Source organism: Cucurbita pepo, chromosome LG09 (assembly GCF_002806865.2).
Source record: "Cucurbita pepo subsp. pepo cultivar mu-cu-16 chromosome LG09, ASM280686v2, whole genome shotgun sequence".
NCBI lineage: Eukaryota > Viridiplantae > Streptophyta > Magnoliopsida > Cucurbitales > Cucurbitaceae > Cucurbita > Cucurbita pepo.
In genome coordinates, this window is record NC_036646.1 from 1060371 (window position 1) to 1085223 (window position 24853).

General features: G+C 38.7%; 4 protein-coding genes across 5 annotated transcripts; 1 reads left to right on the plus strand and 3 right to left on the minus strand.

The window, feature by feature from the left end:
* The first annotated feature begins 3313 nt into the window (after window positions 1–3313).
* On the plus strand, window positions 3314–5102 carry LOC111801567 (cyclic dof factor 1-like). The gene is made up of 2 exons (XM_023685594.1): window positions 3314–3645; window positions 3910–5102. The coding sequence occupies exons 1-2, from the start codon at window positions 3508–3510 to the stop codon at window positions 4870–4872; spliced, it is 1101 nt and encodes a 366-aa protein (XP_023541362.1). The 5' UTR covers window positions 3314–3507; the 3' UTR covers window positions 4873–5102.
* A 2107-nt stretch (window positions 5103–7209) lies between these two features.
* LOC111801594 (protein NRT1/ PTR FAMILY 4.6-like) lies at window positions 7210–11723 on the minus strand. The gene is made up of 5 exons (XM_023685625.1): window positions 11620–11723; window positions 11434–11536; window positions 11117–11334; window positions 10109–10552; window positions 7210–8332 (listed from the first exon to the last, which is right to left on the minus strand). Exons 1-5 carry the CDS (start codon window positions 11620–11622, stop codon window positions 7364–7366), a joined length of 1737 nt encoding a protein of 578 aa, XP_023541393.1. The 5' UTR covers window positions 11623–11723; the 3' UTR covers window positions 7210–7363.
* Window positions 11724–13487: 1764 nt separating this feature from the next.
* On the minus strand, window positions 13488–15612 carry LOC111802631 (transcription factor CSA-like). Its single transcript, XM_023687063.1, has 3 exons — window positions 15104–15612; window positions 14562–15023; window positions 13488–13912 (listed from the first exon to the last, which is right to left on the minus strand). Exons 1-3 carry the CDS (start codon window positions 15474–15476, stop codon window positions 13686–13688), a joined length of 1062 nt encoding a protein of 353 aa, XP_023542831.1. The 5' UTR covers window positions 15477–15612; the 3' UTR covers window positions 13488–13685.
* A 3382-nt stretch (window positions 15613–18994) lies between these two features.
* Window positions 18995–23740, minus strand: LOC111802397 (transcription termination factor MTEF1, chloroplastic). Of its 2 annotated transcripts, none has more exons than XM_023686744.1 (4): window positions 22726–23740; window positions 20786–21053; window positions 20596–20671; window positions 18995–20406 (listed from the first exon to the last, which is right to left on the minus strand). In XM_023686744.1, the coding sequence occupies exon 1, from the start codon at window positions 23648–23650 to the stop codon at window positions 22727–22729; it is 924 nt and encodes a 307-aa protein (XP_023542512.1). In that variant the 5' UTR covers window positions 23651–23740; the 3' UTR covers window positions 18995–20406; window positions 20596–20671; window positions 20786–21053; window position 22726. The 2 variants fall into 2 exon arrangements, with proteins under 2 accessions (XP_023542512.1, XP_023542513.1); XM_023686745.1 differs by having other exon boundaries at window positions 20748–21053.
* Between the last annotated feature and the right edge of the window lie 1113 nt (window positions 23741–24853).

Genomic DNA, 24853 nt, shown 5'->3' on the forward strand with positions numbered 1-24853 from the left:
AATTGGAAAGGAAAAAAAGGTAATGGGTCTTGTCTGATCCACCATGGAAGTGGAGAATGAGGAAGAACAAGTCAAATAAAAAACACAACAAATGGTGAGCTGTTTTGAATGGGAAGAAGAAGAAGGAGAAGAAGATGAACATTCTGGACAATTATGATCAACAAATTTGAAACTCGAATTGGTCAACGGATTATGAATGGAAATCTTTATATTCAAATCATAATATGATTATAACTAATATAAGGGAAGAATACGTGAATGAATCGAGACTACATTTGAATGAGGACAATTCTAAGAATTTGAAAGTCACTGTTTATACCAAGAACTCCATATAGGGATACATGAATTAGTTGAGACCATATCTGAATGATAGCGATCTTAAGGATAAAGACGCATGGTTAATATGTGGTTAGGTGACCTCGTACAAATTTTATTCTCGAAAATACATGTTTAGGTCAAATTATCCCGTCCAATTAATTCATATCAAAATTTTTAAACAAAGCTTTTTTTTTTTTTAATACTAAAATATTATATTTTAAAAAAAAAAGGAATGATTAAAAGAAAAACAAAAATGCTCCAAACACTAAAAAAAGGGTTGAAAGTGGGAACTCTCCCTCTACCAAAGAATATTGAATCATTAGTTGTTAGAAAAATTTGGATATATGGATTACTTTTCTTTTTTCTTGTTTTCATACAAAAAAATGTCTAGATGTTTCCATACCCTAATCCAATTGGATACCACAAATACTACTTCGTGTTTTTATTTGATTTATCCTTAACTCCATCCCCGCTCCAGTTAGGGAGGAAAAGGAAACATTTCTCGTAAGGGTGTGGAAACCTCTTCCCGTAGACGCTTATTAAAGCCGTGAGGTTGACGACGATACGTAATAGGCTAAAACATACAATATTTGCTAGCGATGAGCTTGAGCTGTTACAAATGATTTCAGAGTCACACACCATAGTGAGGGTGCTAGGCTCCCAAGGGAGGAGGATTGTGAGATCGATGTGGCAGAGTGAACGCTGGGGCTCCAAAGGGGTAGATTGTGAGATCCCACGGATAGTGTGCCAACAACAACGTTAGGCTCCCAAGGGGGTGGATTGTGAGATTGATATGTTAGAGGCGATGCTGGGTCTCCAAGGAAATGGATTGTGAGATCTCACCTCGATGGGAGAAGGAAGGATGTGAAATCTCTCTATAATAGATGTGTTTTAAAACTGTGAGATTGACGGTGATATGTAACAAGTCAAGTTATTGCTCTCTCCATCATACTTATGCTTCATATGCGAGATGTAGCTCGTATGTTAAATTAAAATAATAATAATAATAATAAAGTTTCGATCGAGAAAATTTAGGGGTCTAATTGTGAAAACGAAACTTTTGGGGGGCTTCCGGAAAAGTCCACGGAGAAACAGGGCAGTTTTTTAAAAGGAAAAAAAATTAAAAAAAGATGATTGGATATGCCTCCTAATTGTCCTGACTTGTTCAAACTGACACGTGTCCGTGACCAAAGAAAGATATGCCTCCTAATTGGACCAATGAGAGCCACTAGAAGAAGATATTTTAAAAAGGCAGATATGCTCCTTCACCTACCGACACGTGTTCATTAATCTTTTTGTAGTGTAGATGGACGGGTGGGATGCGTTTAGATGAGGCTTTTCGTGTATCTTTTTTGTGGAGACTGTGCTGATGTGGAAGGAGACAGTTATTAAGAGAGTGCTAGCTATGAGAGGCACCATGGTGGGCCCCCAGCCACGTGTTTATTTTACAAGTGGGGAGCTCGTACAGCTAAGCAAGCCCCGAGCCGAGTACTCGCCCAAAAACTCGCCGCCCAAACTCCCTATAACTTATTCCTTTGTTCTCTCTTTTTAAGTCATAATAAAATGGGACCAACTTTATTTATATAACTTTTAATTTCATTTTCATTCTAATTAGTATAAGTTCGAATCGATTAAAAAAAAACATGCAATATTGGTGCAGTCGTATAAACTTTTATGCTTACGTTAGCATGAGAGACGTGATTAGGGTTACGATAAAAAATTATCAAATTTGAGCTGACTCGGGATGACATCGACCAAGGAGATAGTGAGCACGAGCCTCACAAGTAGCTGACCATGGACTTGGGTTTCAACCCTAAGTCATTTTTCTTCTCTCTTTACTTGGTGGCTCGGTTCTCGTTCAGTTTGATTCATTTTGATCCACTTGGTTTCTTTAAGGTTTAGGGTTTAGGGTTTACGTTATTGTGGTCTAATTTAATACATAACAATTATCATTGAGAAACATTAAGAGAGTGAGTTTAAGCTCTATAATGACGATTTTGTACGTATATATAAAAATAAATACTTTATTTAATAGGAAAAAAAATGTTATACGGACAAACTATAATGATTGAATTCCGAAATTATGAGAGAAAAAATATCTATCAGTTTCAAATATGGCTAAAGATTTTTCTGTTATTTTTCTTTTACTCTTCCATTATTATCAATTATGCATTGAGATATTTTTCTAAAAAAAATTAAATAAAGAAAAAAAAAAACAATGTCAAGAATGACAGCCAATCCCAAGGGGACACGTGGGTAATAAATTATTTATTTTATTTAGAAAAATAATTATTTTTAACATATGGGTAAATTTGAAGTAGAAGAGTGTCCAATTGCACTTTGAAGCATTAAACCCCACAAAAGTTAAAGGCTTTTCAACAAAAAGCAATGTCCCTACCCAAACTCTCCGCTTGATATTGTTTTCCGTTTGGATCGACCATTGAAATATGCTTTGGGACCAAAAAGAGGGGCAGTGGTATTTCACTCTCACCTTCCGACTCCCATTTATCTTACACCTCTCAAGTCATTTCACAAAGTCAAACTAGAGTCAAGCTCAACACGGTCTTCTTTTCCTATTGATTCTATCAAGCTCATTCCCTTAGTTGTGGTTTCGCTCGATAGTAGATATGGTCAGTAAAAATCTCGTTAATCCACTTATGCACATCACTAATTAGATGACGAGGTATTTGGATACCTTAAAAAAGTCATAATTACTCCCACCATTTACCCACTCTTAGTTGAATTTCTTCACTTTAGCATTCGAGAAATCATCTCTATCATTTGTGACGGCAAAATTTAATTTAATGAAAAAAAAAGTAAATTAAAAAAAATTAATTGGGGAGGAGTGACGTGGCGATGCTGACATGGAATAAAAAGGATGAAACAGCACAACACTATCTTTTTAACCAATGTGGGGAATCTAACAGCACAATAAAGATCTATATGGCCACATGAAATTGTGGTTCATAACGTTTCTACCATTGCTGACGTGGAACCGCCCACCTTCTCCATTTCACACCCCCCTTCTCTATATCCTCTCTGTATATCTCAATTTTCTCTCCGTAGATCACCAAACTAACAGCAAAGATCAGGAAGAACACTTCGATTAAAACTGAAAAACAAAGAGATTTGAAGAACAGATTCTCTGGTTTTGTTCGTTTGTTCGTTCGTTTAAATCCAAGAACGAAAATGGCTGAAGTCGAAGTCAGAGACCCAACAATCAAGCTATTTGGGAAGACGATTTCTTTGCCATTCAACCATGTCGATGATGATTCTGAATCCAAATTTGCTTCTTCAGCAGCTACTGTTCTTAATGATTCCCAGAAGGTTGGAGTTCTTCTGCAATTCGTTTCGTTTCAGAGTCTCTGTTTATTGAGTCTCTGTTTTTCATGGCGTTTCAGAATCCAAAAATGGAGCTTTTTCGTTCTGGGTTTTCGTTTTCTTTCCATTTTAATCATTTTTAGTTGCTTGTTCATCATTCTCTAAGCAAGAACAGGATTTGATTCTTGGATAATGAAGTTCAAAGATTGAACCGAGTTTCGTCTGATACTACTCTGTTTTAAGACGTGAAATTTGAATGTTCTTCTGCAGGAAACTTCATGTGAAGAACAGGGGAATGGCAGTGAAAAACAGAGCACAGAGCAAACGACATCGGTAATCAGTGAGAACCCATCAGTAGAAAGAGAAATTTCATCACCAAAAGCTGGAAAAAAGGAAGAAGAGAGCGATACAAGCATGTCCCCTGACAATAAAACCTTAAAAAAACCAGACAAAATCCTCCCTTGTCCTCGATGTAACAGCACGGACACCAAATTCTGTTACTACAACAACTACAATGTCAACCAACCTCGTCATTTTTGCAAGAATTGTCAAAGATACTGGACGGCCGGCGGGACAATGAGAAACGTTCCCGTCGGCGCCGGCCGACGGAAGAACAAAACCTCATCTTCTTCACATTTCCATCAGTTATTAATTCCCGACGGCGGAAATGGAACCTTTCTCACTTTTGGCTCAGATTCTTCAAATGGGTTTCTCGTTGGTACTGAAAATGGAGATGAACAGTCAATTACAGCCTCCAATTCGTCGGAGAATGGAAGTAAAATCACTTCACAGCAATCAGTAGTGAAAAAGATTGTCCCTTTTCCATGGCCTTATTATTCAATATCTCCGCCGCCATTCACCCCGCCGGTGTATCCAGTGACGTATTACCCTGCACCACCGTACTGGGGGTACACAGCGCCGCCTTCTTGGACGGTAGTTAATCCCAACAGTGAAAGTTCGTTAACAAATTCCTCTGTTTTGGGGAAACGGTTAAGAGATGAGAGAAGTGTGAAACAGAGCAATTATGAACAGCCCTGTTTCTTGATTCCAAAGACAATGAAACTGGATGATCCAAACGAAAAAGCTGCAGCAAGCTCCATCAATGGCGGACTTTTCAGCTCTTTCCAACAAAATTCAAAGGGAAAAGAAGAACATCACAATGAAAGTTACTCGCTTTTGCAGGCAAATCCAGCAGCTTTTTCTCGGGCTATGAAATTCCGAGAGATTGCTTAGTTCTTAGATCAAAAACGATGCCATTAAACAAACCCAAATCCCAATTATTCTGTTCTTGAGACTAATTAACCTAAAATTAGAGTGGAAATTATCGTTGTTTTCCAGTAGGAAGACAAATCTGGACCCGACATCAGACATGAACACCCATGTTTGTAGGTTGGAGCATTTGTCTCTGTCGTGCTTTTCTGTACATTATTATTACGATCGAGATATACCCTTCTTTCGCGCTAGATTCTTGCTTCAACAAAAACTTGCAGATATGGATATGGATATGGATGAAGTTGATTCCCTAGCTCGGTTTCGATCGTTTTCTTTGCCTCTTTTCCTACGAGTCCATGACTATTCTATACCTGGAATCCAGAGGTATAGATGCCTTAAAGTGCTGGTTGAGCTTAGAAAAGCTTTGATTCTGATATATGGCTGTGATAGTATGGAGACTTAGAGACCACATTTTGTTGTTCCACACTAAGATTCATTGTGATTAAGGAAGGGACCCAATTGCATGTGATGCCATAAACTTTCATTATCATGCTTCCCATCTCCTTTCGAAGATACCTTCAAATCCACGAACAAGATCATAGGTAATTCATGTTACGAACTACGAATCTCCGTAATGATACGATATTGTCAAAAGACCTCGTACAAAACACAAACTTCTACAATTCTCGCAAGAGTTGAAAAATTGTCTACGGACAAAGCACTGTTCCATGTAACTGCTTACCATCTACACTCTATCATCCATTCAAACTTTACGAACCTAGGTAATAGCATCCCGATAAAGAGCTGACAAAAGGGAATGAACCAAACAGGGAGTAGGCAGAGGATTCCTATAGGCCGAACCTAGAATCCAGTTTGACCCTTGAACCGATCACGAGAATTCGAGTATGAGACTACTTTTACTATAAATTATTTGATAGAAATTGGAAGTATGAGTCAGAATAATATGTTATTAATGGAAGTGCAAATAAATAAATAATAAATAATGCATGGTTTTTGGAGAAGGTATCTTAGAAGCAAAGTTTTTGAAAAGTGAAAGCAACTTCACATTCCACCCAAAAAGGTAGATTGGAAAAAGATAGAACAATTTGTGATTTTAAATAAATTAAATAAATTATTGTATATGATCTCGATCGGGAATCCAAGCTATCATCGTTGACGATTTATAGTTAGTCTTATAATATGTATATAGATTGTTCGTAAAGAATGTATTTTTATAACTCGTGTTTTTTTTTTTTTTTTTTTTTTTTNATAGTATTTGAGATATCGGTTGATGATGATGGTGTGTAAGGAACTAGGTGACTGTGAAACTTATTAGACTTGAGTTGTGTGTTGAGTAGTGACCCTTCTCGTGTTCAAACACAAGAGATTGATAATAAGATTCAAACTGCGATATCCCACATTAGTTGGGGAGGGGAACGAAACTCCCTTTATAAGGGTGTGGAAACTTTCCCTTAGCAGATGCGTTTTGAAGTCTTGAGAGGAAATTTAAAAGGGAAAGTCTAAAGAGAACAATATTTGTTAGCGGTGGGCCTGGGCCGTTACAAATGACTTTAAAGGTAGACACCCGGCAATGTGTCAGCAAAGAGGTTGTTCCCCAAAGGGGTAGATACGAGGCGGTGTGCCATTAAGGACGCTGGGCCCCCTTCGAGGCCCAGATTGTGAGAATCCCACATTGGTTGGGGAGGGGAACGAAACACCATTTATAAGCTAGTTGATGGCTTTTAAAGCGAGGGCCTTGAGGGGAAGCCCAAAAGGGAAAGTCCAAAGAGGACAATATCTAGTAGACGGGTTTTAAAGCTTTGAGGGGAAGCCCGAAAGGGAAAGCCCAAAGAGAACAATATCTCGTAGACGGGTTTTAAAGCCTTGAGGAGAAGCACGAAAATGAAAGCCCAAAGAGGATAATATCTGCTAGTGGTGAGCTTAGACCGTTACGAATAGTACCATGGTAGACACAAGGCGGTGTGCCCAAAGAGAAGGCGGTGTGCCCAAAGAGGATAATATCTGCTAGTGGTGAGCTTAGACCGTTACGAATAGTACCATAGTAGACACAAGGCGGTGTGCCAGTAAGGACGCTGGCCCCAAAGGGGGTGGATTTGGTGGAGTCCCACATCGATTAGAGAAAGGAAAGAGTGCCAACGAGGACATTGAACCCCGTGGATTGTGATATCCCACATTGGTTGGAGAGGAGAACGAAACACCCTCTATACCCAAGATCTATTCACTCTATCAATAATCGAGTCGGATTTGGTGTATCATAAGGGATTCCAAGGGTACGGACCTCCCCCATGAATTATTTTAAAGATCCAAAACAAAAAAGAGCAACGAAACCCCGAATTGAAAAGCCGAAAGAGGACACAAAAATTTACTCTCCCATTCTATGTTATGCCAGCTGAAAGATGAGAGCATTTGCAGTGTTTATGAATGTGTTAGAATAAATGGGTGGAACCTGCAAGTATTATTGCATCACATATATACATATATAGTCATTCACCTATTGTTGTGATTTTGGTCTGTACTTGTACTGAATTGCCCAAAACAGGTAGTGCACAAAATTTAATCCGCTGAGCACACACATCAACCAGTAGAACCTCTCAAGGTGATAATGGTTTATGTTTTTTCCAGATAGCCATGGATGGTGATTGGAGTTACCCGTGACGTTGTTGACGATCGATACGACCACCGAGCTAAGGTAAAACCCCATAGCCATAGAAGCCCAGGAAAGAGATGTGGCCAAGGATCTCATGCTTGCAGGTGCTTCTGTGAAGAAAAATTCCAATGATCCAGCCAAGGAGAGAAGATCTGCTGATCCAAGAAACAAGTACTGGATGGCGATCCAAAGGAATGTGATCGGCAATGGTTGACCGGAGTCGACTAGACCATGTTCGGTGGCTACTCTCTTGCGCTTCGTCTCGACAACTGCTGCAACTGCCATGGCTCCAATAGAGAAAATTAACCCAACTCCTATCCTTTGGAGCTGACTGATTCCCATTTCGGTTTTCGTTATCCTTCGAGCAAACGGGATGATTACGTGATCGTATATCGGGGCAAGGAGCATGATGAAGAGAATAGGGAATATGGGGAGAGATGCAGGTGGAACTTTAAAGGAGCCTATTTTGGTGTTCATTGTTGATGCTTGTTCAACTGAAAATGTAGAGAGCTGAGCCACACAGCAGTTGAGGATGATAGTGCAACCAAATATTGGTAGAATTTTCAACACAATCTTCACTTCTTCAACTTCTTTAACTGTACATTCTAATGCTGAATGGAATGGCTTTTTCACAACTGCATTGTTTAGAAACTTGAGACTCTTCGATGGTTCATCCACAACATCTGTTGAATCTCTTCCTTCTTCATTCTGTTTAGCTTCTTTTCCATCAGGAGCTGGACTCATGGCTATACTCGCTATCGAGTTTCGTGAGCTCGGCCGAACGCAGCAACCAAACATTGCAGCTACTAAGACCTGATGATCAGTTAAAACACCAGAAGTTGGTTCAATTAACTTCATTTTTGTTAGGAATGACGACTCTCCACAATAGTATGATATTGTCCACTTTGAGCATAAGCTCTCATGGCTTTGCTTTGGGCTTCCCCAAAAGGCCTCATACCAATGAAGATAGTATTCCTTACTTATAAACCCATGATCTTCCACTAAATTAACCAATGTGGGACTCACACTCCCAATAATCCTGAAATGTTATGGTATAACTACCTTGCTAATTGTTGTGAGTGGACTTCCAGTAGGTATTTTGTTGCGGTAAAGAGGGGAGCCTGCAAAGAAGACAACCATGGACAAGAATATGCTGAGCATTGCAATTCCAAAGCCCCACTCCCACCCTTTGTTGTCTTCAACCCACACCACCAATGTGACTGCAATAAGCCCACCACATGACAGACAAAACACGAAGTAGTTGAAGAAAGTGGATCTCATTTTCCTGCCCTGTGGTGTACTATCATCAAATTGCTCCGCCCCATGCGACGGTAGCGACCCCTTTATGCCACCGACGCCCAACGCCACCAGATATAGCCCAGTAAACAACATTGCTGCTTTGCCACCGCTCGCTTCTTGGCACACCACGGCGGGGTTCGCTTGTTGATCACATGGAGGAGGCTTCAGCGATGGCATCTTTACTTGTATCAGCAAAATTGCCCACCCCTGGTCAAATGCTTGGCCTTAGACTTAGCTACTGATAAAAGAATTATGACTTTTACAAGATGAAAATGCACTATCACAAATGTGGACACACTTGGTGCCACGTGTTCGATTTCGCTCATCCTATTCGCTGCCACTTACCTACTAAATATTAATCAAACGGGCTTAAGTATCTCGAGACGCCTCTAAACCAACCAAAAAGGTTTATAAGAGGCAACAACATGTTAGACAAATACCGTAAATAGACACCTTCTGATTGGACGTTTCCGATTAAGGTAGAGGACCAATAACGTATGAAGAAAAAACACAAACACGACCAATAAGGTAAACAAGATTATGATTGTTTTGCATGACAATAAATATTAAGCATAAATCTTTGACTAAAATATTATCAGTTCAAATCTCTCCACGAGTGCATCAATTACCAATATTAGTGGTTCAACCTCTTTTACGCATGTCGTTGAAGTAAAAAACGATCGGTTTTTTCACTCGGGTTAGGGTAAAAAGAGTAAAAAAGTAAAAAAAAAAAAGNAGCTGAGCCACACAGCAGTTGAGGATGATAGTGCAACCAAATATTGGTAGAATTTTCAACACAATCTTCACTTCTTCAACTTCTTTAACTGTACATTCTAATGCTGAATGGAATGGCTTTTTCACAACTGCATTGTTTAGAAACTTGAGACTCTTCGATGGTTCATCCACAACATCTGTTGAATCTCTTCCTTCTTCATTCTGTTTAGCTTCTTTTCCATCAGGAGCTGGACTCATGGCTATACTCGCTATCGAGTTTCGTGAGCTCGGCCGAACGCAGCAACCAAACATTGCAGCTACTAAGACCTGATGATCAGTTAAAACACCAGAAGTTGGTTCAATTAACTTCATTTTTGTTAGGAATGACGACTCTCCACAATAGTATGATATTGTCCACTTTGAGCATAAGCTCTCATGGCTTTGCTTTGGGCTTCCCCAAAAGGCCTCATACCAATGAAGATAGTATTCCTTACTTATAAACCCATGATCTTCCACTAAATTAACCAATGTGGGACTCACACTCCCAATAATCCTGAAATGTTATGGTATAACTACCTTGCTAATTGTTGTGAGTGGACTTCCAGTAGGTATTTTGTTGCGGTAAAGAGGGGAGCCTGCAAAGAAGACAACCATGGACAAGAATATGCTGAGCATTGCAATTCCAAAGCCCCACTCCCACCCTTTGTTGTCTTCAACCCACACCACCAATGTGACTGCAATAAGCCCACCACATGACAGACAAAACACGAAGTAGTTGAAGAAAGTGGATCTCATTTTCCTGCCCTGTGGTGTACTATCATCAAATTGCTCCGCCCCATGCGACGGTAGCGACCCCTTTATGCCACCGACGCCCAACGCCACCAGATATAGCCCAGTAAACAACATTGCTGCTTTGCCACCGCTCGCTTCTTGGCACACCACGGCGGGGTTCGCTTGTTGATCACATGGAGGAGGCTTCAGCGATGGCATCTTTACTTGTATCAGCAAAATTGCCCACCCCTGGTCAAATGCTTGGCCTTAGACTTAGCTACTGATAAAAGAATTATGACTTTTACAAGATGAAAATGCACTATCACAAATGTGGACACACTTGGTGCCACGTGTTCGATTTCGCTCATCCTATTCGCTGCCACTTACCTACTAAATATTAATCAAACGGGCTTAAGTATCTCGAGACGCCTCTAAACCAACCAAAAAGGTTTATAAGAGGCAACAACATGTTAGACAAATACCGTAAATAGACACCTTCTGATTGGACGTTTCCGATTAAGGTAGAGGACCAATAACGTATGAAGAAAAAACACAAACACGACCAATAAGGTAAACAAGATTATGATTGTTTTGCATGACAATAAATATTAAGCATAAATCTTTGACTAAAATATTATCAGTTCAAATCTCTCCACGAGTGCATCAATTACCAATATTAGTGGTTCAACCTCTTTTACGCATGTCGTTGAAGTAAAAAACGATCGGTTTTTTCACTCGGGTTAGGGTAAAAAGAGTAAAAAAGTAAAAAAAAAAAAGGAAGTAAAAGAGAGAAAGGGAGAGAGGGATAATTACGAGTAATTGAATGGCAGCACTAATGAGGAAGATGAGATAAGAGGTGAAAAAGGCATCAGAAAGGAAGCCACCAAGGAGGGCAAGGAGAAAGGCAGTTCCCATGAAATTGGTGACATTGTTAGCCGATTTTGACATAGAAAAGTGCATGTAACGAGACAAATACATCACCAAATTGCTTGCATTTGCCGAAAACGCCAAATGCTCCAATATCTCCGCAACTACAAAAAAAAAACACACACACACAAAAACACCAAACATTCATCAAATCTTCTCCAAAACAGATCAAAACCCAATTCTTCAAACAACTTTGGTAATACCCAAATCAAAGGATGCTGCAATCATCCCCCCATGGCGGCCTCTCACAGCCGCCCTCTTCCGCCAGTCCACATACCCTTCCCATCTACGAATCTCAGCACTTTCCTGAACCCAACAAACAAAAACAACCCTTTAGAGAAAGGCATAACATACTCAAAAAAAGGCGATTGAAAAACAGAGACACCCACCATACTCTGTTTTGCGTTTGAATCTTGTCTGAATAGCAGAGCGGATAAATGGAGGGATATTTAAAGATGAAAGGAGAGAGAGAGGAAGCTAGAAGAAGATGAGAAATGACTTCCATTCCTCCAACCACTTCATGCTACCAACAAGAATATTTTAAAAATGTCAATTGGCTTGGAGGATTAAGTAAAGGGTGTTTAAGTAATTCCAACAAAAGGGTATTTTTGTATCGTTAGACGAACACGACTCTCCACAATGGTACAATATTGTCTATTTTGAGCATAAGCTCTCGTGGCTTTACTTTGGACTTATACAACAGACCTCATACCAATGTAGTTAGTATTTCTCACTTATAAACACATGATCATTCCCTAAATTAGCGACATGAGACTTTCATCATCCAACATGTAGAATTCTTATTGGGAATCTTTAATTTTGTGATATATTTTTTAAGATTCTTATTCAAATTCGTTCCCTTATAGAAGCAAAGAATTAATCCTTTGCTAAAGTATATATATATATATAATATATATTGGATTTTTTTTTCTAAATTTCCAAATTTGAAATTCAAACCCAAAAAAAAACTTTTTAATTGTAAAAATGGTTCATGCTCTTTCAATTTAATAAGGTCTCTAATTAAAATATCTATAAAATATATATATATATATATATATATATATATATATATATATATATAAGATAATATTATTTATTCTTGGACTACTTGTTATTAATATATTATATCATTAGTTGTCTTGTTATCGTTATTATTAATATTATAGATTTAAATATTAGGGTTGATTAATCTTTTTTATTTTAAAATAAAAATAAGTTATAAAATAATTGATTTTAGAGATATTTAAATTGCTTTCAAATAAGATATTTTATGATCTATTTCTACCCTATGGGCTTGGGCAATTAATTGAGCTCTTAAATTTGGGGAGATAAACTTGGACAAAACGCTGTCGTTGGGTTTAATTAATTTAGTTTATAATATTCATCGTTTCATTCAATTTAAGTTAAAATTAAGATAATTAATTTTATGGATTATTTATAATTTTTTAATAATTAATCTCAACCTTTATAACTATTAATTTTATATTTAGAATTGGGATAAAAAAAAATTATTTAATGAAAATAATCCAAAATTTTTCAACTTCAAAATCACTTTCTAATAGGTGTCGATTGAATCACCCGAAAATTAATTAATGAGAATAAATCCCTATCGATTAGGTCACTCCCAAAATTATTTAATGAGAATTATCGATTAGGAATACTCGAGGAAAGAGGGTGTCAACATCCTCACTAGCACTACTCAGCCACAGACACAGACACTAGCTAGGGAGATATTTCCACACCCTTATAAATATGCGTCTATTAGGGTTTTCACATGCTTACAAGGAATGCTTAGGGAAAGAGGGGGTCCAGCATCCTCGCTGGCGCAATCGCCGCTTAGGAAGACGTTTCCACACCCTTAGAAGAAATGTTTCATTATGCTCTCTAACCGATATGGTGTCTCACACACACATCTTTATAAGAAATGATTCATTACCCTCTCCAACTACATAGGACCTCACATAAATTTTCTAAGGTCAGAGGGTTCAAACTTTCATCCCCACAAATTTTTAATGGTTGAATTACTCACTCAGAGTTTGTTTTCAAGGTCAAGCTTCCTAGTTCGGTAGATAAAACTAGTCGATTTATAGAATGGTTCTTCCTTTCTTCTTCGTCGTTAAGATGTTTTAAGAGTATTTTAGTTCAACAAATATAGAAGATACCAATTTTTCGTTATCATAAAAGATAATAAGGACGTTAAACATTTAATGGAGCTCCAATCGATCAAGCAAGGAAAGGTGCGTAGCTGATTGCCAGAAGTTTCTTGACTTGAAAGGCATAAAACAGTACACGTCGAGGAGATTAAGGATAACAAAAGAAAGTAACCTTAATAAGGAAAACAAAGCACGAAGAACATTTAGGATAATATCATATGTTCCACCACTCTGTAATGTTGGTTCCATATTCTTCAGTTACCTCTCTAATCCTTTGAAATCCCATCTGAGATTCACCCTCTTCATGTGGCTCCAACCCCAAGAAAGTCGATAAATGGTGGTGCTTGTTTTGTTGTCTCCACCGTTACTGATGAAGATCCACCTCTTAGAACGTGAGATGTGGCCACTTGTGAGCCGCCTACGCCGTCGTTGGATGCTAACGCCGCCGTGTTATATGGCTGGTATTGGCGGTGGCTGCGTGGTTCCACAAATCCATGGCCTGTTCCTTCCCAAAATCTGCCCTTGGGATCTGCACACACCATCAAACCTTCAAACATTGGATAAGAAAAGACGTTTTGGAGGATCGTCAGAAGAGAGTTCCACATTGGAATTAAGGAAACGATCATGAGTTTATAAGTAAGGAATACATTTTCATTGGTACGAGACTTTTTGGGGAAGCCCAAAGCAAAATCACAAGAGTTTAAGCTCAAAGTGGACAATATCATACTATTACGGGGATTCGAAACCTTTTGGGGAAGCCTTCGAACAAAGCAAAACAATGAGAGTTTATGGTCAAAGTGGACAATATGATACTATTGTGGAGACCAGTGATTACTAACATAGTATTAGAGTCATGCCCTTGATTTAGTCATGTCAGTAGAATCCTCATGAGTCGAACAAAGAAATTGCTAGTCTCGAAGGTGTAGTCAAAGGTGACTTATGTGTTGAACTAAGGGTGTACTTTGTTCGATGGCTCTAGAGAAAGGAGTCGAGTCTCAATTAAGGAGAAGCTATTCGAGGACTACATAGACTTCAGGAGAGGCTCTAGGGAGGATTAATGGGAGGGAGTCCCACATCTCCATTGGTATGAGGTCTTACGGAAAAGTCCAATGCAAAGTTACGAGAGCTTATATTTAAAGTAGACAATATCATAACTTCAATCTAATCGACGAACAAACCTGGAAGAACATTAAGAGTTGAAAGCGGAGAACATGAGCTGAAGAAGGGTTGATTAAGCCTATGATGACTGTTCATTGATTCTCCTCCAGCAGTGGCCATTTGGGTTAAAAAGCCATAATCAACAGCACCAAAAGGAGAACGAGCTGTCGGGTGCCGGTTGTCTTGTTCTTTGGGAAGTACGAGGAAACTCAAATCTTCTTCCATTTTTCTATAAACAGATTGGCTCAGCTTCCTCCTTCTATATGAACGAGACTGCTCTCTATACTTCCTCGCCATTATGACATGCCAATGATTCTTTACAGCGTTATCCGTTCTTCCCGGAAAAAGCCTCGCAATCATCGCCCATTTGTTTCCATATATCCTATGAGCCTGCATTAGCCTCTCTTCTTCTTCCTCACTAAACACCCTTCTATTAATCCTCGGATCTAATTGGTTAAACCATCGCAGTCGACAGCTCTTCCCTGCATAACCCAAAACAGAGAAATTGAGTAACTATTCATTACAAGGGTATGGAAATTTACGTGAGTTTTGGAAATCTTACCGGATCTTCCCTCGAGCTTCTCGGCGATGAGGTTCCAGTTTTGGGGGCCATAAAGGGCTACAAGCTCTCTCAATTTGGTGTCCTCAGCAGGCCTCCAATGGCCTCTAGCACAGAGCCTAGACTGAGCCCCACTGGCTTTATTTAAGGGCTCGTTCATGTTTTCAACAAACCCATCACTGAAATCAGTCTCTGAGCTTCTAGTGATGGACTCACATGAAAATGGGAAGTTCCAAAAACCTCTCCCATTTTCAAGAACTTCAGAACTCTCTTGAGAGGAAGAAACAATGGCACGATTAAGATCAAGATTCAAACTTTCCTCAACCCCAACTCCAAAATCATCATGATCATCATGATCATCATCTAACATACCCATTTTAGTGGCTTTAGGACAAGAAAGTTTGCATCTTTTTCAGATTTATAGGCCAAAAACTTGAAATGATGATGAAAATGAAGATCAATAAGAAATGGGTTGGAAAGAAATGGAATATTGCAGTGTACGAAGAAGGGGAAACTTTAGAGGAGGGTAAACAGTAACAATAAGTGTTGTTTTCAAGCTGATTGAAGAGAAGACAAGAACATGAACATGCTGACGAACTTCAAGTTTGGATTTATTTGGCTTGATTTTGGTTTTTGATCTGTTGAATTCTTGATATTAAACTTGTAAAGGGAAACAAAAGTGAAATTTATAGGACAGTTTGTGTCAAACATGAAGGAGATATTAATGATATTAATGTGTACGGCTATATTTCTATTTATGAATGTCTGAAAAGTCAGTGGAGAAATCAAACCAAACAAATCTTATGCATCTTTCTTTGTCCAATCTGAATGCGTTCATAACTGCTAGGAATTTAATAAGAAATTGAAATGGAACTGTTCTACGCTATCATATCAACAAGATAGCAGATGAACTTAATGGGGTGGGGAAGGGGTTTCTCTTTTGAATGATTAAGATGTTTCTTAGAAACAAGAAAGCAAGGTTGTGTGTGTGTGTGTCTTGATTTTCATGGGGCGTTTGGCTCTGACTTTGATGGAGTGGACTACGATACGTTCAAGTTTGTGTCTATTTGGTCCACATATTTCGTAATATAATGAGTACGCAACTATGTCTATCTACTTCGATAACGTTGATTATTTGAGTATGCACATTTCTCGATGAACCTCATATTTATCTCATTCATTACATATCTCCCTGGCTCTCTTGTTCATGTCATTTAACTGATATGTAATACATTTCTATAATTATACGTGAGATTGAGAGAGGAATTGAGTATTCTTTGTAAGGGTGTGGAAACATCTCCTTAATAGACGCGTTTTAAAATTGTGAAGCTAATAGCGATATGTAACGGGCTAAAGCGAACAATATCTGCTAGTGGTAGACTTGAGCTGGTACAAATGGTATTAAAGCTAGATATTGGGCAGTGTGCTAGCAAGGACGCTAGGTGGTTGGAGAGGGGAACAAAACATTCCTTATAAGGGTGTAGAAACTTCTCCCTAATAGACGCTTTTTAAAACTGTGAGGCTGACAACGATACGTAACAGGCTAAGGTAAACAATACCTGCTAGCGGTGGACTTGGGCTGCTATAAATGGTATCAAAGCCAGACATTAGGCGGTATGTTAGCGAGGACACTGGGTCTCCTAAGGGAGTGGATTGTGAGATCTCACCTCGATGGAAGAGAGAAACGAAACATTTCTTATAAGGGTGTGAAAAACTTTCCCGAACATACGCATTTTAAAATTACGAGACTGCTAAGAAGTAGTTGGTGGTTTTAGTCTTGGGGGATGGCTGTCCCTGGTAGGCTATATTGGTTATGGTAGGCATTTCAGAAACCGACAAACACAGTTAGCTTTGAGTTTGACACCTTAGTTATTAGAATGCTGCCCTGCCTGCCTGCCTCCTACAGCTGAGAAACATTGTCTATCACACTCAAGATTGAAGTTGGAGAGGTTGTAGAGAATGTTTCAAACGTTCACACGACCTCGCATGCTTATACCAAAGATAAATTCTTTAAACATAATAGTTTCCGATACCATCGTAAATCTATCAACTTAAACGTGTTTGAATCCTAGTACCTCCAAGCGAGGAAGGGTGTTAAGATCAAGCTTTTGTCCTTTTTAATGATCTAATAGCAGATATTGTCCTTTTTAGGCTTCTTCCCAAAGTTTTTAAAACATGTTCGGCTAAGAAGAGGCTTCCACACCTTCATAAAATATGTTTCGTTCTTTTCTCCAACCGACGTGTGATCTCACAATTTGCCCTCTTTTGGGGCCCAGTGTATTCATTGGCACTCATTCCTCTGGGCCCAACGTTCTTGCTGGTACACTGCCCTGTGTCTACCCCCTTCGTGGCTCAGTGCTGGCCCGGCCAATCCCGCCGCACACCGCACATATGATGTACAAAGAAGGGAGGAGAAGTTAAAAAGGGGCCAAACTAGAAAACCAGTAAAAGAAAGGGAAAAAAAAAGTAGATATTTTGATGTTAAGGAATGTACCTGAAAATTACATGAATGGCTTCGGGCTTACATCTGCAACAGTATTGAAACAAACAAACTTGGAAGCATAAATTAGAGAGTGATCATCTTTCTTGTTCTCTCTTTATGATTATTATTTATCTCATTGGGAATCCCGAAATCAGAGGTTTCATTCAATTCATTATTTGGCATTGTTTGGCACAGTGTATCAGGAATGTACTATCAACTGTGACAATGGAGTGAACAGTAATGGTCAAGAAAGGGAGGTTTGAACAACAACTACTAACCAAGCAACACACTATCTCCATTAATGACATATCAAACTCTCTGACCCAAACATCTCACACTCATGCTTCTTCATCTGCCCTGCTTTCCTAAGCCATCTACCAATCTAATCTTGTAGCTCTGGATATCTATACTCCATTTGGCTTTATGCACACAACCAAAATCCCCTTTCAGGTACTTTTCAACTTTGCTTCTTTTAGGATCATAAAAGAACACCCCTTTTACTGTTCTTGCCTTCATGGTTTGGTTTTACTTGCTAACAAGCCAACCAAAACAAAAGAGGAAGAAGAAAGAGATTTCATGAGATTTTGAGTTAATGGTTGCAGTACCAAATAAAACACACCCTGCCCTTTTCTTTGGAAGTACTCCTTTTATTGACAGTGGGACTCCCAATGAGCTGGTATCACTGTGCTTACTTTGTAAACGTGTTTTTGAAGAGATCAATCACATTTACCATTTGGGAGATCACATATCGATTGGAGAAGATAACGAAGCACTCTTTATAAGAGTGTGTAAACTTCTCCCTAGTAGATGCGTTTTAAAATTGTAAAGCTGATGGCAATAGGTAACGGACCAAAGTGGACAATGTCTACTAATGGTGAGCTTGAACTGTTGCAAATGACATTAGAGCTAGACATCAGACATTGTGCTAGTGAGGACGATGAGCTCCCAAGAGGATGGATTGTGAGGTCTCACATCGATTGGAGAGGGAAACGAAACATTCCTCATAAGGGTGTAGAAATCTATCCCTAAAGTCGTGAGACTAACGATGATACGTAACGGACCAAAGAAGATAATATTTACTAGTGGTAAACATGGATTGTTACAAATGATATCAAATCCAATCAACGAACGGTGCGAGACATTGGTTCGAGTAGGGTTAGATCTTCTCCATGGTAGACACGTTTTGAAACTTCCAGGTAGAGCCCCGAAGAAAAAAGCCCAAAAAATACAATAGCTAGCTTGGGCTGTTACACAAGTAAGAAGGAGAAAAAATTAAAGGGATTTTCTTTTAAAGAAAAAAGTCAGACAAATGTGGGGTGGAGATTGGAGAATCAAACCCTTCAGTCTTACAGATGATAATAAAAGCTTCCTTCATTGAGCTATATTCAGCTTTAAAAAAGGGATTCTCTTAGTTTATGAAGGTTTCAATGAATATAACAAAAGAAAGCTGCCTGTTTGAACTGTATTATGGGATAATCACAGTAATTTGCATTCATCAATGAACATATTTAGTAAAAGTGACAATGATTTGTTTTCGTGTAGTGTGTGTAGTCAGACAAAGAACAGTAGGAAGAAGCAGCAAATGAAGGCAATGTTGACAAGTAAAACTGTGTGTAACAGTCTTGCTCAACGCCTAAATTTCCCCCCTTCGTTAACTTACTTCCTTTCTGGTCTGGTCTGGTCTGGTCTGGTCTGATCTGCACCAAAAACAACGAAAAAGGTCTTAAAATTTCTTTGGAGGTTAAGTTTTTGGCATTTGTTTCTTTCTTCTGCCAATCCCACGTGCGGCCTTTCTTGCCCTACAGAACTGAGCCTCTGACAGCTTCCTAATAGCAGAATTATTGTGACTTTTGACAGCTTACCTGAACAAGCAAACTTAGGATCCCCTTCTCACACACTTGTGCAAACACTCTGTCCTCTTCATTCTCTTCTCTCCCTTTCATCATGAACAACAAGACCCAAAACTATCAGCCAAATCTTATGGCTTTCCAGGTGGTGAAACTTTGGAATTTTCATCAACTTAGATCATACAAATAATGTCATCAAGTTATGACAGCAATTCAGACTGGGTTATGTCATAATGTAATGCTGACAGAAAAGCCTCATTTGTTTTGGCTTCTTCCTAGAAAGAAAGATGAGGAACCCCATCAACATGGCAGTGCCAATTAACCTTCTTCTACCCCAATTGGCCAGCAGAGGAGCAAAGGGTAGCTATGAGCCTGAAAATGAGTCTGTAATTAAAGAATTTGGTAAGGAAATGGCCCACAATATAAGTGAGATTTGGTTGGGTTTGCTCCCTTGGAAGGATCCGGAATGGAAACTAATGGTAGTGGCGAAGGGTACTCTTCAATGCAGAAAACAAACAAATAACAAATACCCAAGACCAAAATCACTTCCATTTCAACGCCTGATGTATAAACTAAGCTAATGATATCAAATGCACAATATAAGTTCTGCAGAACATTCGTTCTCCTGTGAATCAGATCTGTGTTAGAGACAAGCAGCCAGAACAGATCCATAATGTATGAGTACTGTGTAGAGACAGAATTAAATGAAGACCATGAATTTCAAATCAAAATTCATCCCATCCTCCGAGGGTGAATGATTAAAGAATGGGACAGGATCCCCTCTCTCTCTGTGTCTGAGAAAATTGATTGTAGGGAGAAAAAAAGGGTCCAGAGGGTGACGACTGCAGACCCCAATTTGCATTTGCTGTCCCGAGAAACAGAGAAAGAGATAGGCCCTCTCACAAACTGTACCCATCAAAATCTGCCATGTAATGGACAACGTACCCTGTAATCTGAACTGCGACATTGATGCATCTCTGCAACAAGAAACCGGGTTGCACGGCTCATGTTTCAACAACCAAATGAATCATCACGCATTATGAAATCTCTCATTATTTCTAACTTTGGTGGAACAATATCTTGTTCCATTTTCTCACTATCTTTCTTCCACTAGAAATAAAATTTCTTGTCCAACATTAATGAGCCAGAGATTGGCATTGCCTTACCATTTGATTTGGGGGTTCACCCGTCCCTTTCTTCCTTAAAGTTTGAGCCTTTAGCAAATCCAACGACATGTTCTTTCTGATGAATTTCAAACAGTGACCAAGGTATTAGAATATAAAAGTTGAGAGTTCTTGTAATGATAACAGGAAATTACATTTCAGATGTGATGATGTGATTTGCAATGGGGCCAACCTTGCAAGTCTCTCAACCAACCAACTACGGTAGTCAGGGACTGCATTGCATCAACAAACGGTGGTAATTGCGGACGTGTTGAGGCTTTGTATTTTGCGTATTCTCTGTTCAAACAGCAAACATTCTGACTTATGATCTCACTCAAGATGGGTACAATCTTGTAAATAACTCCAACCAAGTTAAATAGTGAAGGCCTGCATTAACAGATGAACATGGTGCAATGCCTGCTCCTGTCGATTGAGCTGTAAGATCATTTCAATCACAGTTCCTGCACGAAGGAAGGAAAAAGTTGACATAAACTAACACCAGCGATATTCATCCAGGATTTCATACAGCAGCACGTGTGTGTGGGACAGATGGGGATTCCAGTTCAAAAATAATAGAAACAATAATAGATATTTGGAGGCAATGCAAACTTTTTCTTCACCCCATCTACTCGACTATGACCATCTGATTAATTCCCACTCAAAATGAAACAATCCAAACTCACCGCTAACAAATATTATACTCTTTGGGCTTTCTCTTTCGAGTTTTTCCTAAAGGTTTTTGGTTTTTAAAACACGTCTACTAGAGAGAGGTTTCCACACCCTTATAAAGAATTTTTCGTTCCCCTCTCCAACCAATGTGGGATCTCACACAAAACATGTTGAACTTTGTTACAAAGCAAAATAAATAAATGAAAAACACAGAAGACCCCAAGGGGTATAAAGATCCATATATTTTCGTTGTTGCAAGTGAAGAATCGTCTACTAAATGAAAGGCCTATTATCAAATAAGTTGCATACAACCATGTGTACCACTTAATTAAACACAGGCATTGTAAATTGTATATACAAAATATCATTTTTATCTCAATACCAAGATGCCAGGACTACAAGTTTTAGCATTTGAAGAACCACAGGTCCTTGTGGTATGTAGAATCTAATCCATTTGGTGAAAACACTGCATACAGTGTCAATCCCACAACTAAAAAGATGTCCAAAAGAGTAATCGTTGAAAATAGGTTTCATCGAACATTTACGATAGGTAATCTTCACTGTCCCAAATGATACTTCTAAAATTATAAATTACTAGTACCAAGGGACATAGTTGTACAAACAAATCCTATTCGCGTAAGCTTAGACGTTCTAAGATTACAAATTCTTGAGATTCAAAGTCCTAGTTAAACATGGTGAGCTAGAGGGCATTCCATAGAAAGTTGGACAATCAATACAAAATGTACAGATGCTGGAGCATCAATCAAGATCTTGCATCATAAAAATATCGACATTCCAAACTTAGAAGTGCTTCGGTTGGTCTGTCTCTATCAAAGAATTAAGCGCCGGAGACTCGGCTAACAGAAGATCATAGATCATACTTCTTTTCTCAATTTCTTTTCCAAAAAATTAGAGGTTTTTAAAGTAATAGTACCTCGACACCCAGTTGAACCTCATACCTAACTTCTTTCTACTGGGACGGTTGGCCCCTCCCTTGGAAACGAGAAGGATAAGGGACTTGGTAGCCAATCTAAGACTTTGACGAACAAAATCGTCAAAGAAGTCCCTAATGCCAACTACCAATAAATGGATTGTGTGAATTATTACTGGCTGCAGCAACATGAAACATGCGCATAGCTTACTATACCACTTGAAAGTTAACTCCATAGCTACACTAGAATCAATTGATGGACTTGTTATCATCCATAATTCGTCGTAGTTGTCGACAGTAACAAGCCACTGGTTCTAAGTCATCATTGTTCAAGTCCAGCCAAACTCACTTCTATATTGCAGAGAGCCATAAGCAAGGTAATCAAGTGAAATACTTTCAATTTTAACAAAAGACTGAAGATTCTATAATTACTTTTCTAGAATGTACAGTGAAAATACACTAATATAGACGTATAGTTTCATAAATAATCACATCCGAAGAAACTATGAAACTAAAGGAAGCAAGTAACTCACTTCAACCATCTGCCGTCGACGACTGCAAACGCATTTCTAACAGCCTTGCAGTGAACTCCCCATCACTAACCTTCAGCATTTTCGACAAAGAAAGCGACAATCCATGCTCAACTAATAAACGATGGCGCGGTTTAATCTTTCTCTCCAAACTAAACGAAAAATATTGCGGAAACCTTCTCAATTCCGATAAATCACCCTTCATGTCTCCTAAGAAATAATCCACTTTAGGAACCAAATTGTTTTGAATGCTATAAGTCAACAACGCCGGAGACCTTAAGACCATATTAACCACATCCTTGTGCGATAAGCCCAAATTTTCTAGGTACTGAATCTTGGGTAGAAGCGTATGTTCAACGCTCGAGACTAGTAGCAATGTCGTCTGGGACGTGATAGCATTCAACCCAACGAAACCTAGGTCGCGCAAGAACTTCAACGCAGGTCGCAATTGAAGGTCCAAGTCGGAGACGAGAAGTCTAGGACATCGAACTATGGATTTCCGAATGTCGGGAAATGGAATTTGAACCTCATTAAGAAGGAAATCGAAGATGGGGTAAAGATCATAGTCCGGGTCTGAAGTGAGAAGCTGAGGGTACATGTCGAGGACGCGGCCGACTGCAGAGAGCTCGAGTCCCATGGAAGAGAGACAGACCTCAACGGACTTGACGGCGGAGAGAGTGGCGGAGCGAGAATCGGGATTTTCACGGAATGCTTTACGGAAATCGACATGAAGGTGATTCTCGAGGTAGAGTATCTTCTGCCGGAAAAGAAGGCCGGCGTCGGAATGGTCGGAGAATTGGGAATTGAGGGAAATGGTGAACCGAGGTTTTCTGAAATTAGGGTTTCTCAGAACCTTAAGAGATGGAGCTGAGGACCGAGGAAAGAGGAAGAGATTCCATGGAGGAAGATTTTGGACTCTGCTTATCATTTCAGACACCGCAGATTTCTTTCCTGTGGAGGAAGACGATGAAGAAGAGAAGTGGACCAGAATTTTTATTTTACTTAGAAGCTTATTTCTTCAAACTTGGATAATGTTTTATAAAATTACCGGAAAATAAATAAATTGGTAAATTATATCCTAAAATATATAAAGTATTTATTGGTTAATAAAATTTTAAATTACGGAGATTTGAAAATTAATTTTATTTGTTTTTTTTTTTTTTTAATTAGAAATCCAAATATGTTTGATAACTATTTACAATTCTTGTTTATTGAAAAAAATTCATTTATTTGATAAATTATATAATATATATATATATATATATATATATATAATCTCCCTAGTCTCGACAAATTTTGCATATCTTCAACGATTGTTGATCCATTACTAAAGTCAATGAAGAGATTATTTTGATGATCATTCTGACCTAATGTAATTTTCAATAGTACAACATATTATTGATATATATGTTTCATGTGTTGGAGAGGGGGAACGAAGCATTCGGGGTGTAGAAACCTCTACTAAGTAGGTGCGTTTTAAAATCGTGAGGCTGACAGTGATTTGTAATGGGCAAAAGCAGACAATATCTGTCAGTTGTGGGCTTGAGTTGTTCACATTTGAGGGGTGTTGTGAGAACGTTGGGCTCCTAAGAGGGTGGATTGTAAGATCCCAGGTTGGTTGAAGTGGTAACGAAACATTTCTTAATACCACATTGGTACATTGGTTACAGAGGGCAACCAAGTATTCCCTATTCCCACATTGGTTGGAGAGAGAAAAAGTACGGTGGACTTAGCTCCAATCAATATTTCGAAAATTAGGTGGGAGAGGGTGAGGGAGAAGATCGAGAGGTTGGTACATAGCCTGCTTAAAAAATGAATTTTCTCTGTTTTTTTTTTACCAAACCCTAGTTAACCGAGTGTTGGTCAACCCTAATTTTTAACCACTACAGTTAATTCAATTAGTTCGAACTATCATGACCAACTTAGATCGAACGGTATAAGATAAAAATTAGAAATTGGATGCAACTATTAAAAATAAAAATACAATTTAGTGAAAGAATTAGAGGTTTATATAATTCACCCAAAGTGTTTAATTGAATAATGTTAAAACTAAAGTTTATTGCCTCAACGGTAAATGTGTATGCCGTTAAAATAAAATGAATTGGTAACCGTACAGAATTTAGTGGTTAAA

What these genes read in the sequence shown, in the direction of transcription:
- LOC111801567 (XM_023685594.1), top strand. Translation starts at nt 3,508, where the DNA reads ATGGCTGAAGTCGAAGTCAGAGACCCAACAATCAAGCTATTTGGGAAG. An exon ending in TTCTTAATGATTCCCAGAAG is followed by an intron (nt 3,646 to 3,909) that starts GTTGGAGTTCTT and finishes GTTCTTCTGCAG; the next exon opens with GAAACTTCATGTGAAGAACA.
- LOC111801594 (XM_023685625.1), bottom strand. An exon ending in GTGCTGCCATTCAATTACTC is followed by an intron (nt 10,553 to 11,116) that starts GTAATTATCCCT and finishes GCATTTGACCAG; the next exon opens with GGGTGGGCAATTTTGCTGAT. An exon ending in CACTCACAACAATTAGCAAG is followed by an intron (nt 8,333 to 10,108) that starts GTAGTTATACCA and finishes ACTGATCATCAG; the next exon opens with GTCTTAGTAGCTGCAATGTT.
- LOC111802631 (XM_023687063.1), bottom strand. Translation starts at nt 15,476, where the DNA reads ATGGGTATGTTAGATGATGATCATGATGATCATGATGATTTTGGAGTT. An exon ending in GAAGCTCGAGGGAAGATCCG is followed by an intron (nt 15,024 to 15,103) that starts GTAAGATTTCCA and finishes TGGGTTATGCAG; the next exon opens with GGAAGAGCTGTCGACTGCGA. An exon ending in AACTCTTAATGTTCTTCCAG is followed by an intron (nt 13,913 to 14,561) that starts GTTTGTTCGTCG and finishes TGGTGTGTGCAG; the next exon opens with ATCCCAAGGGCAGATTTTGG.
- LOC111802397 (XM_023686744.1), bottom strand. Translation starts at nt 23,650, where the DNA reads ATGATAAGCAGAGTCCAAAATCTTCCTCCATGGAATCTCTTCCTCTTT.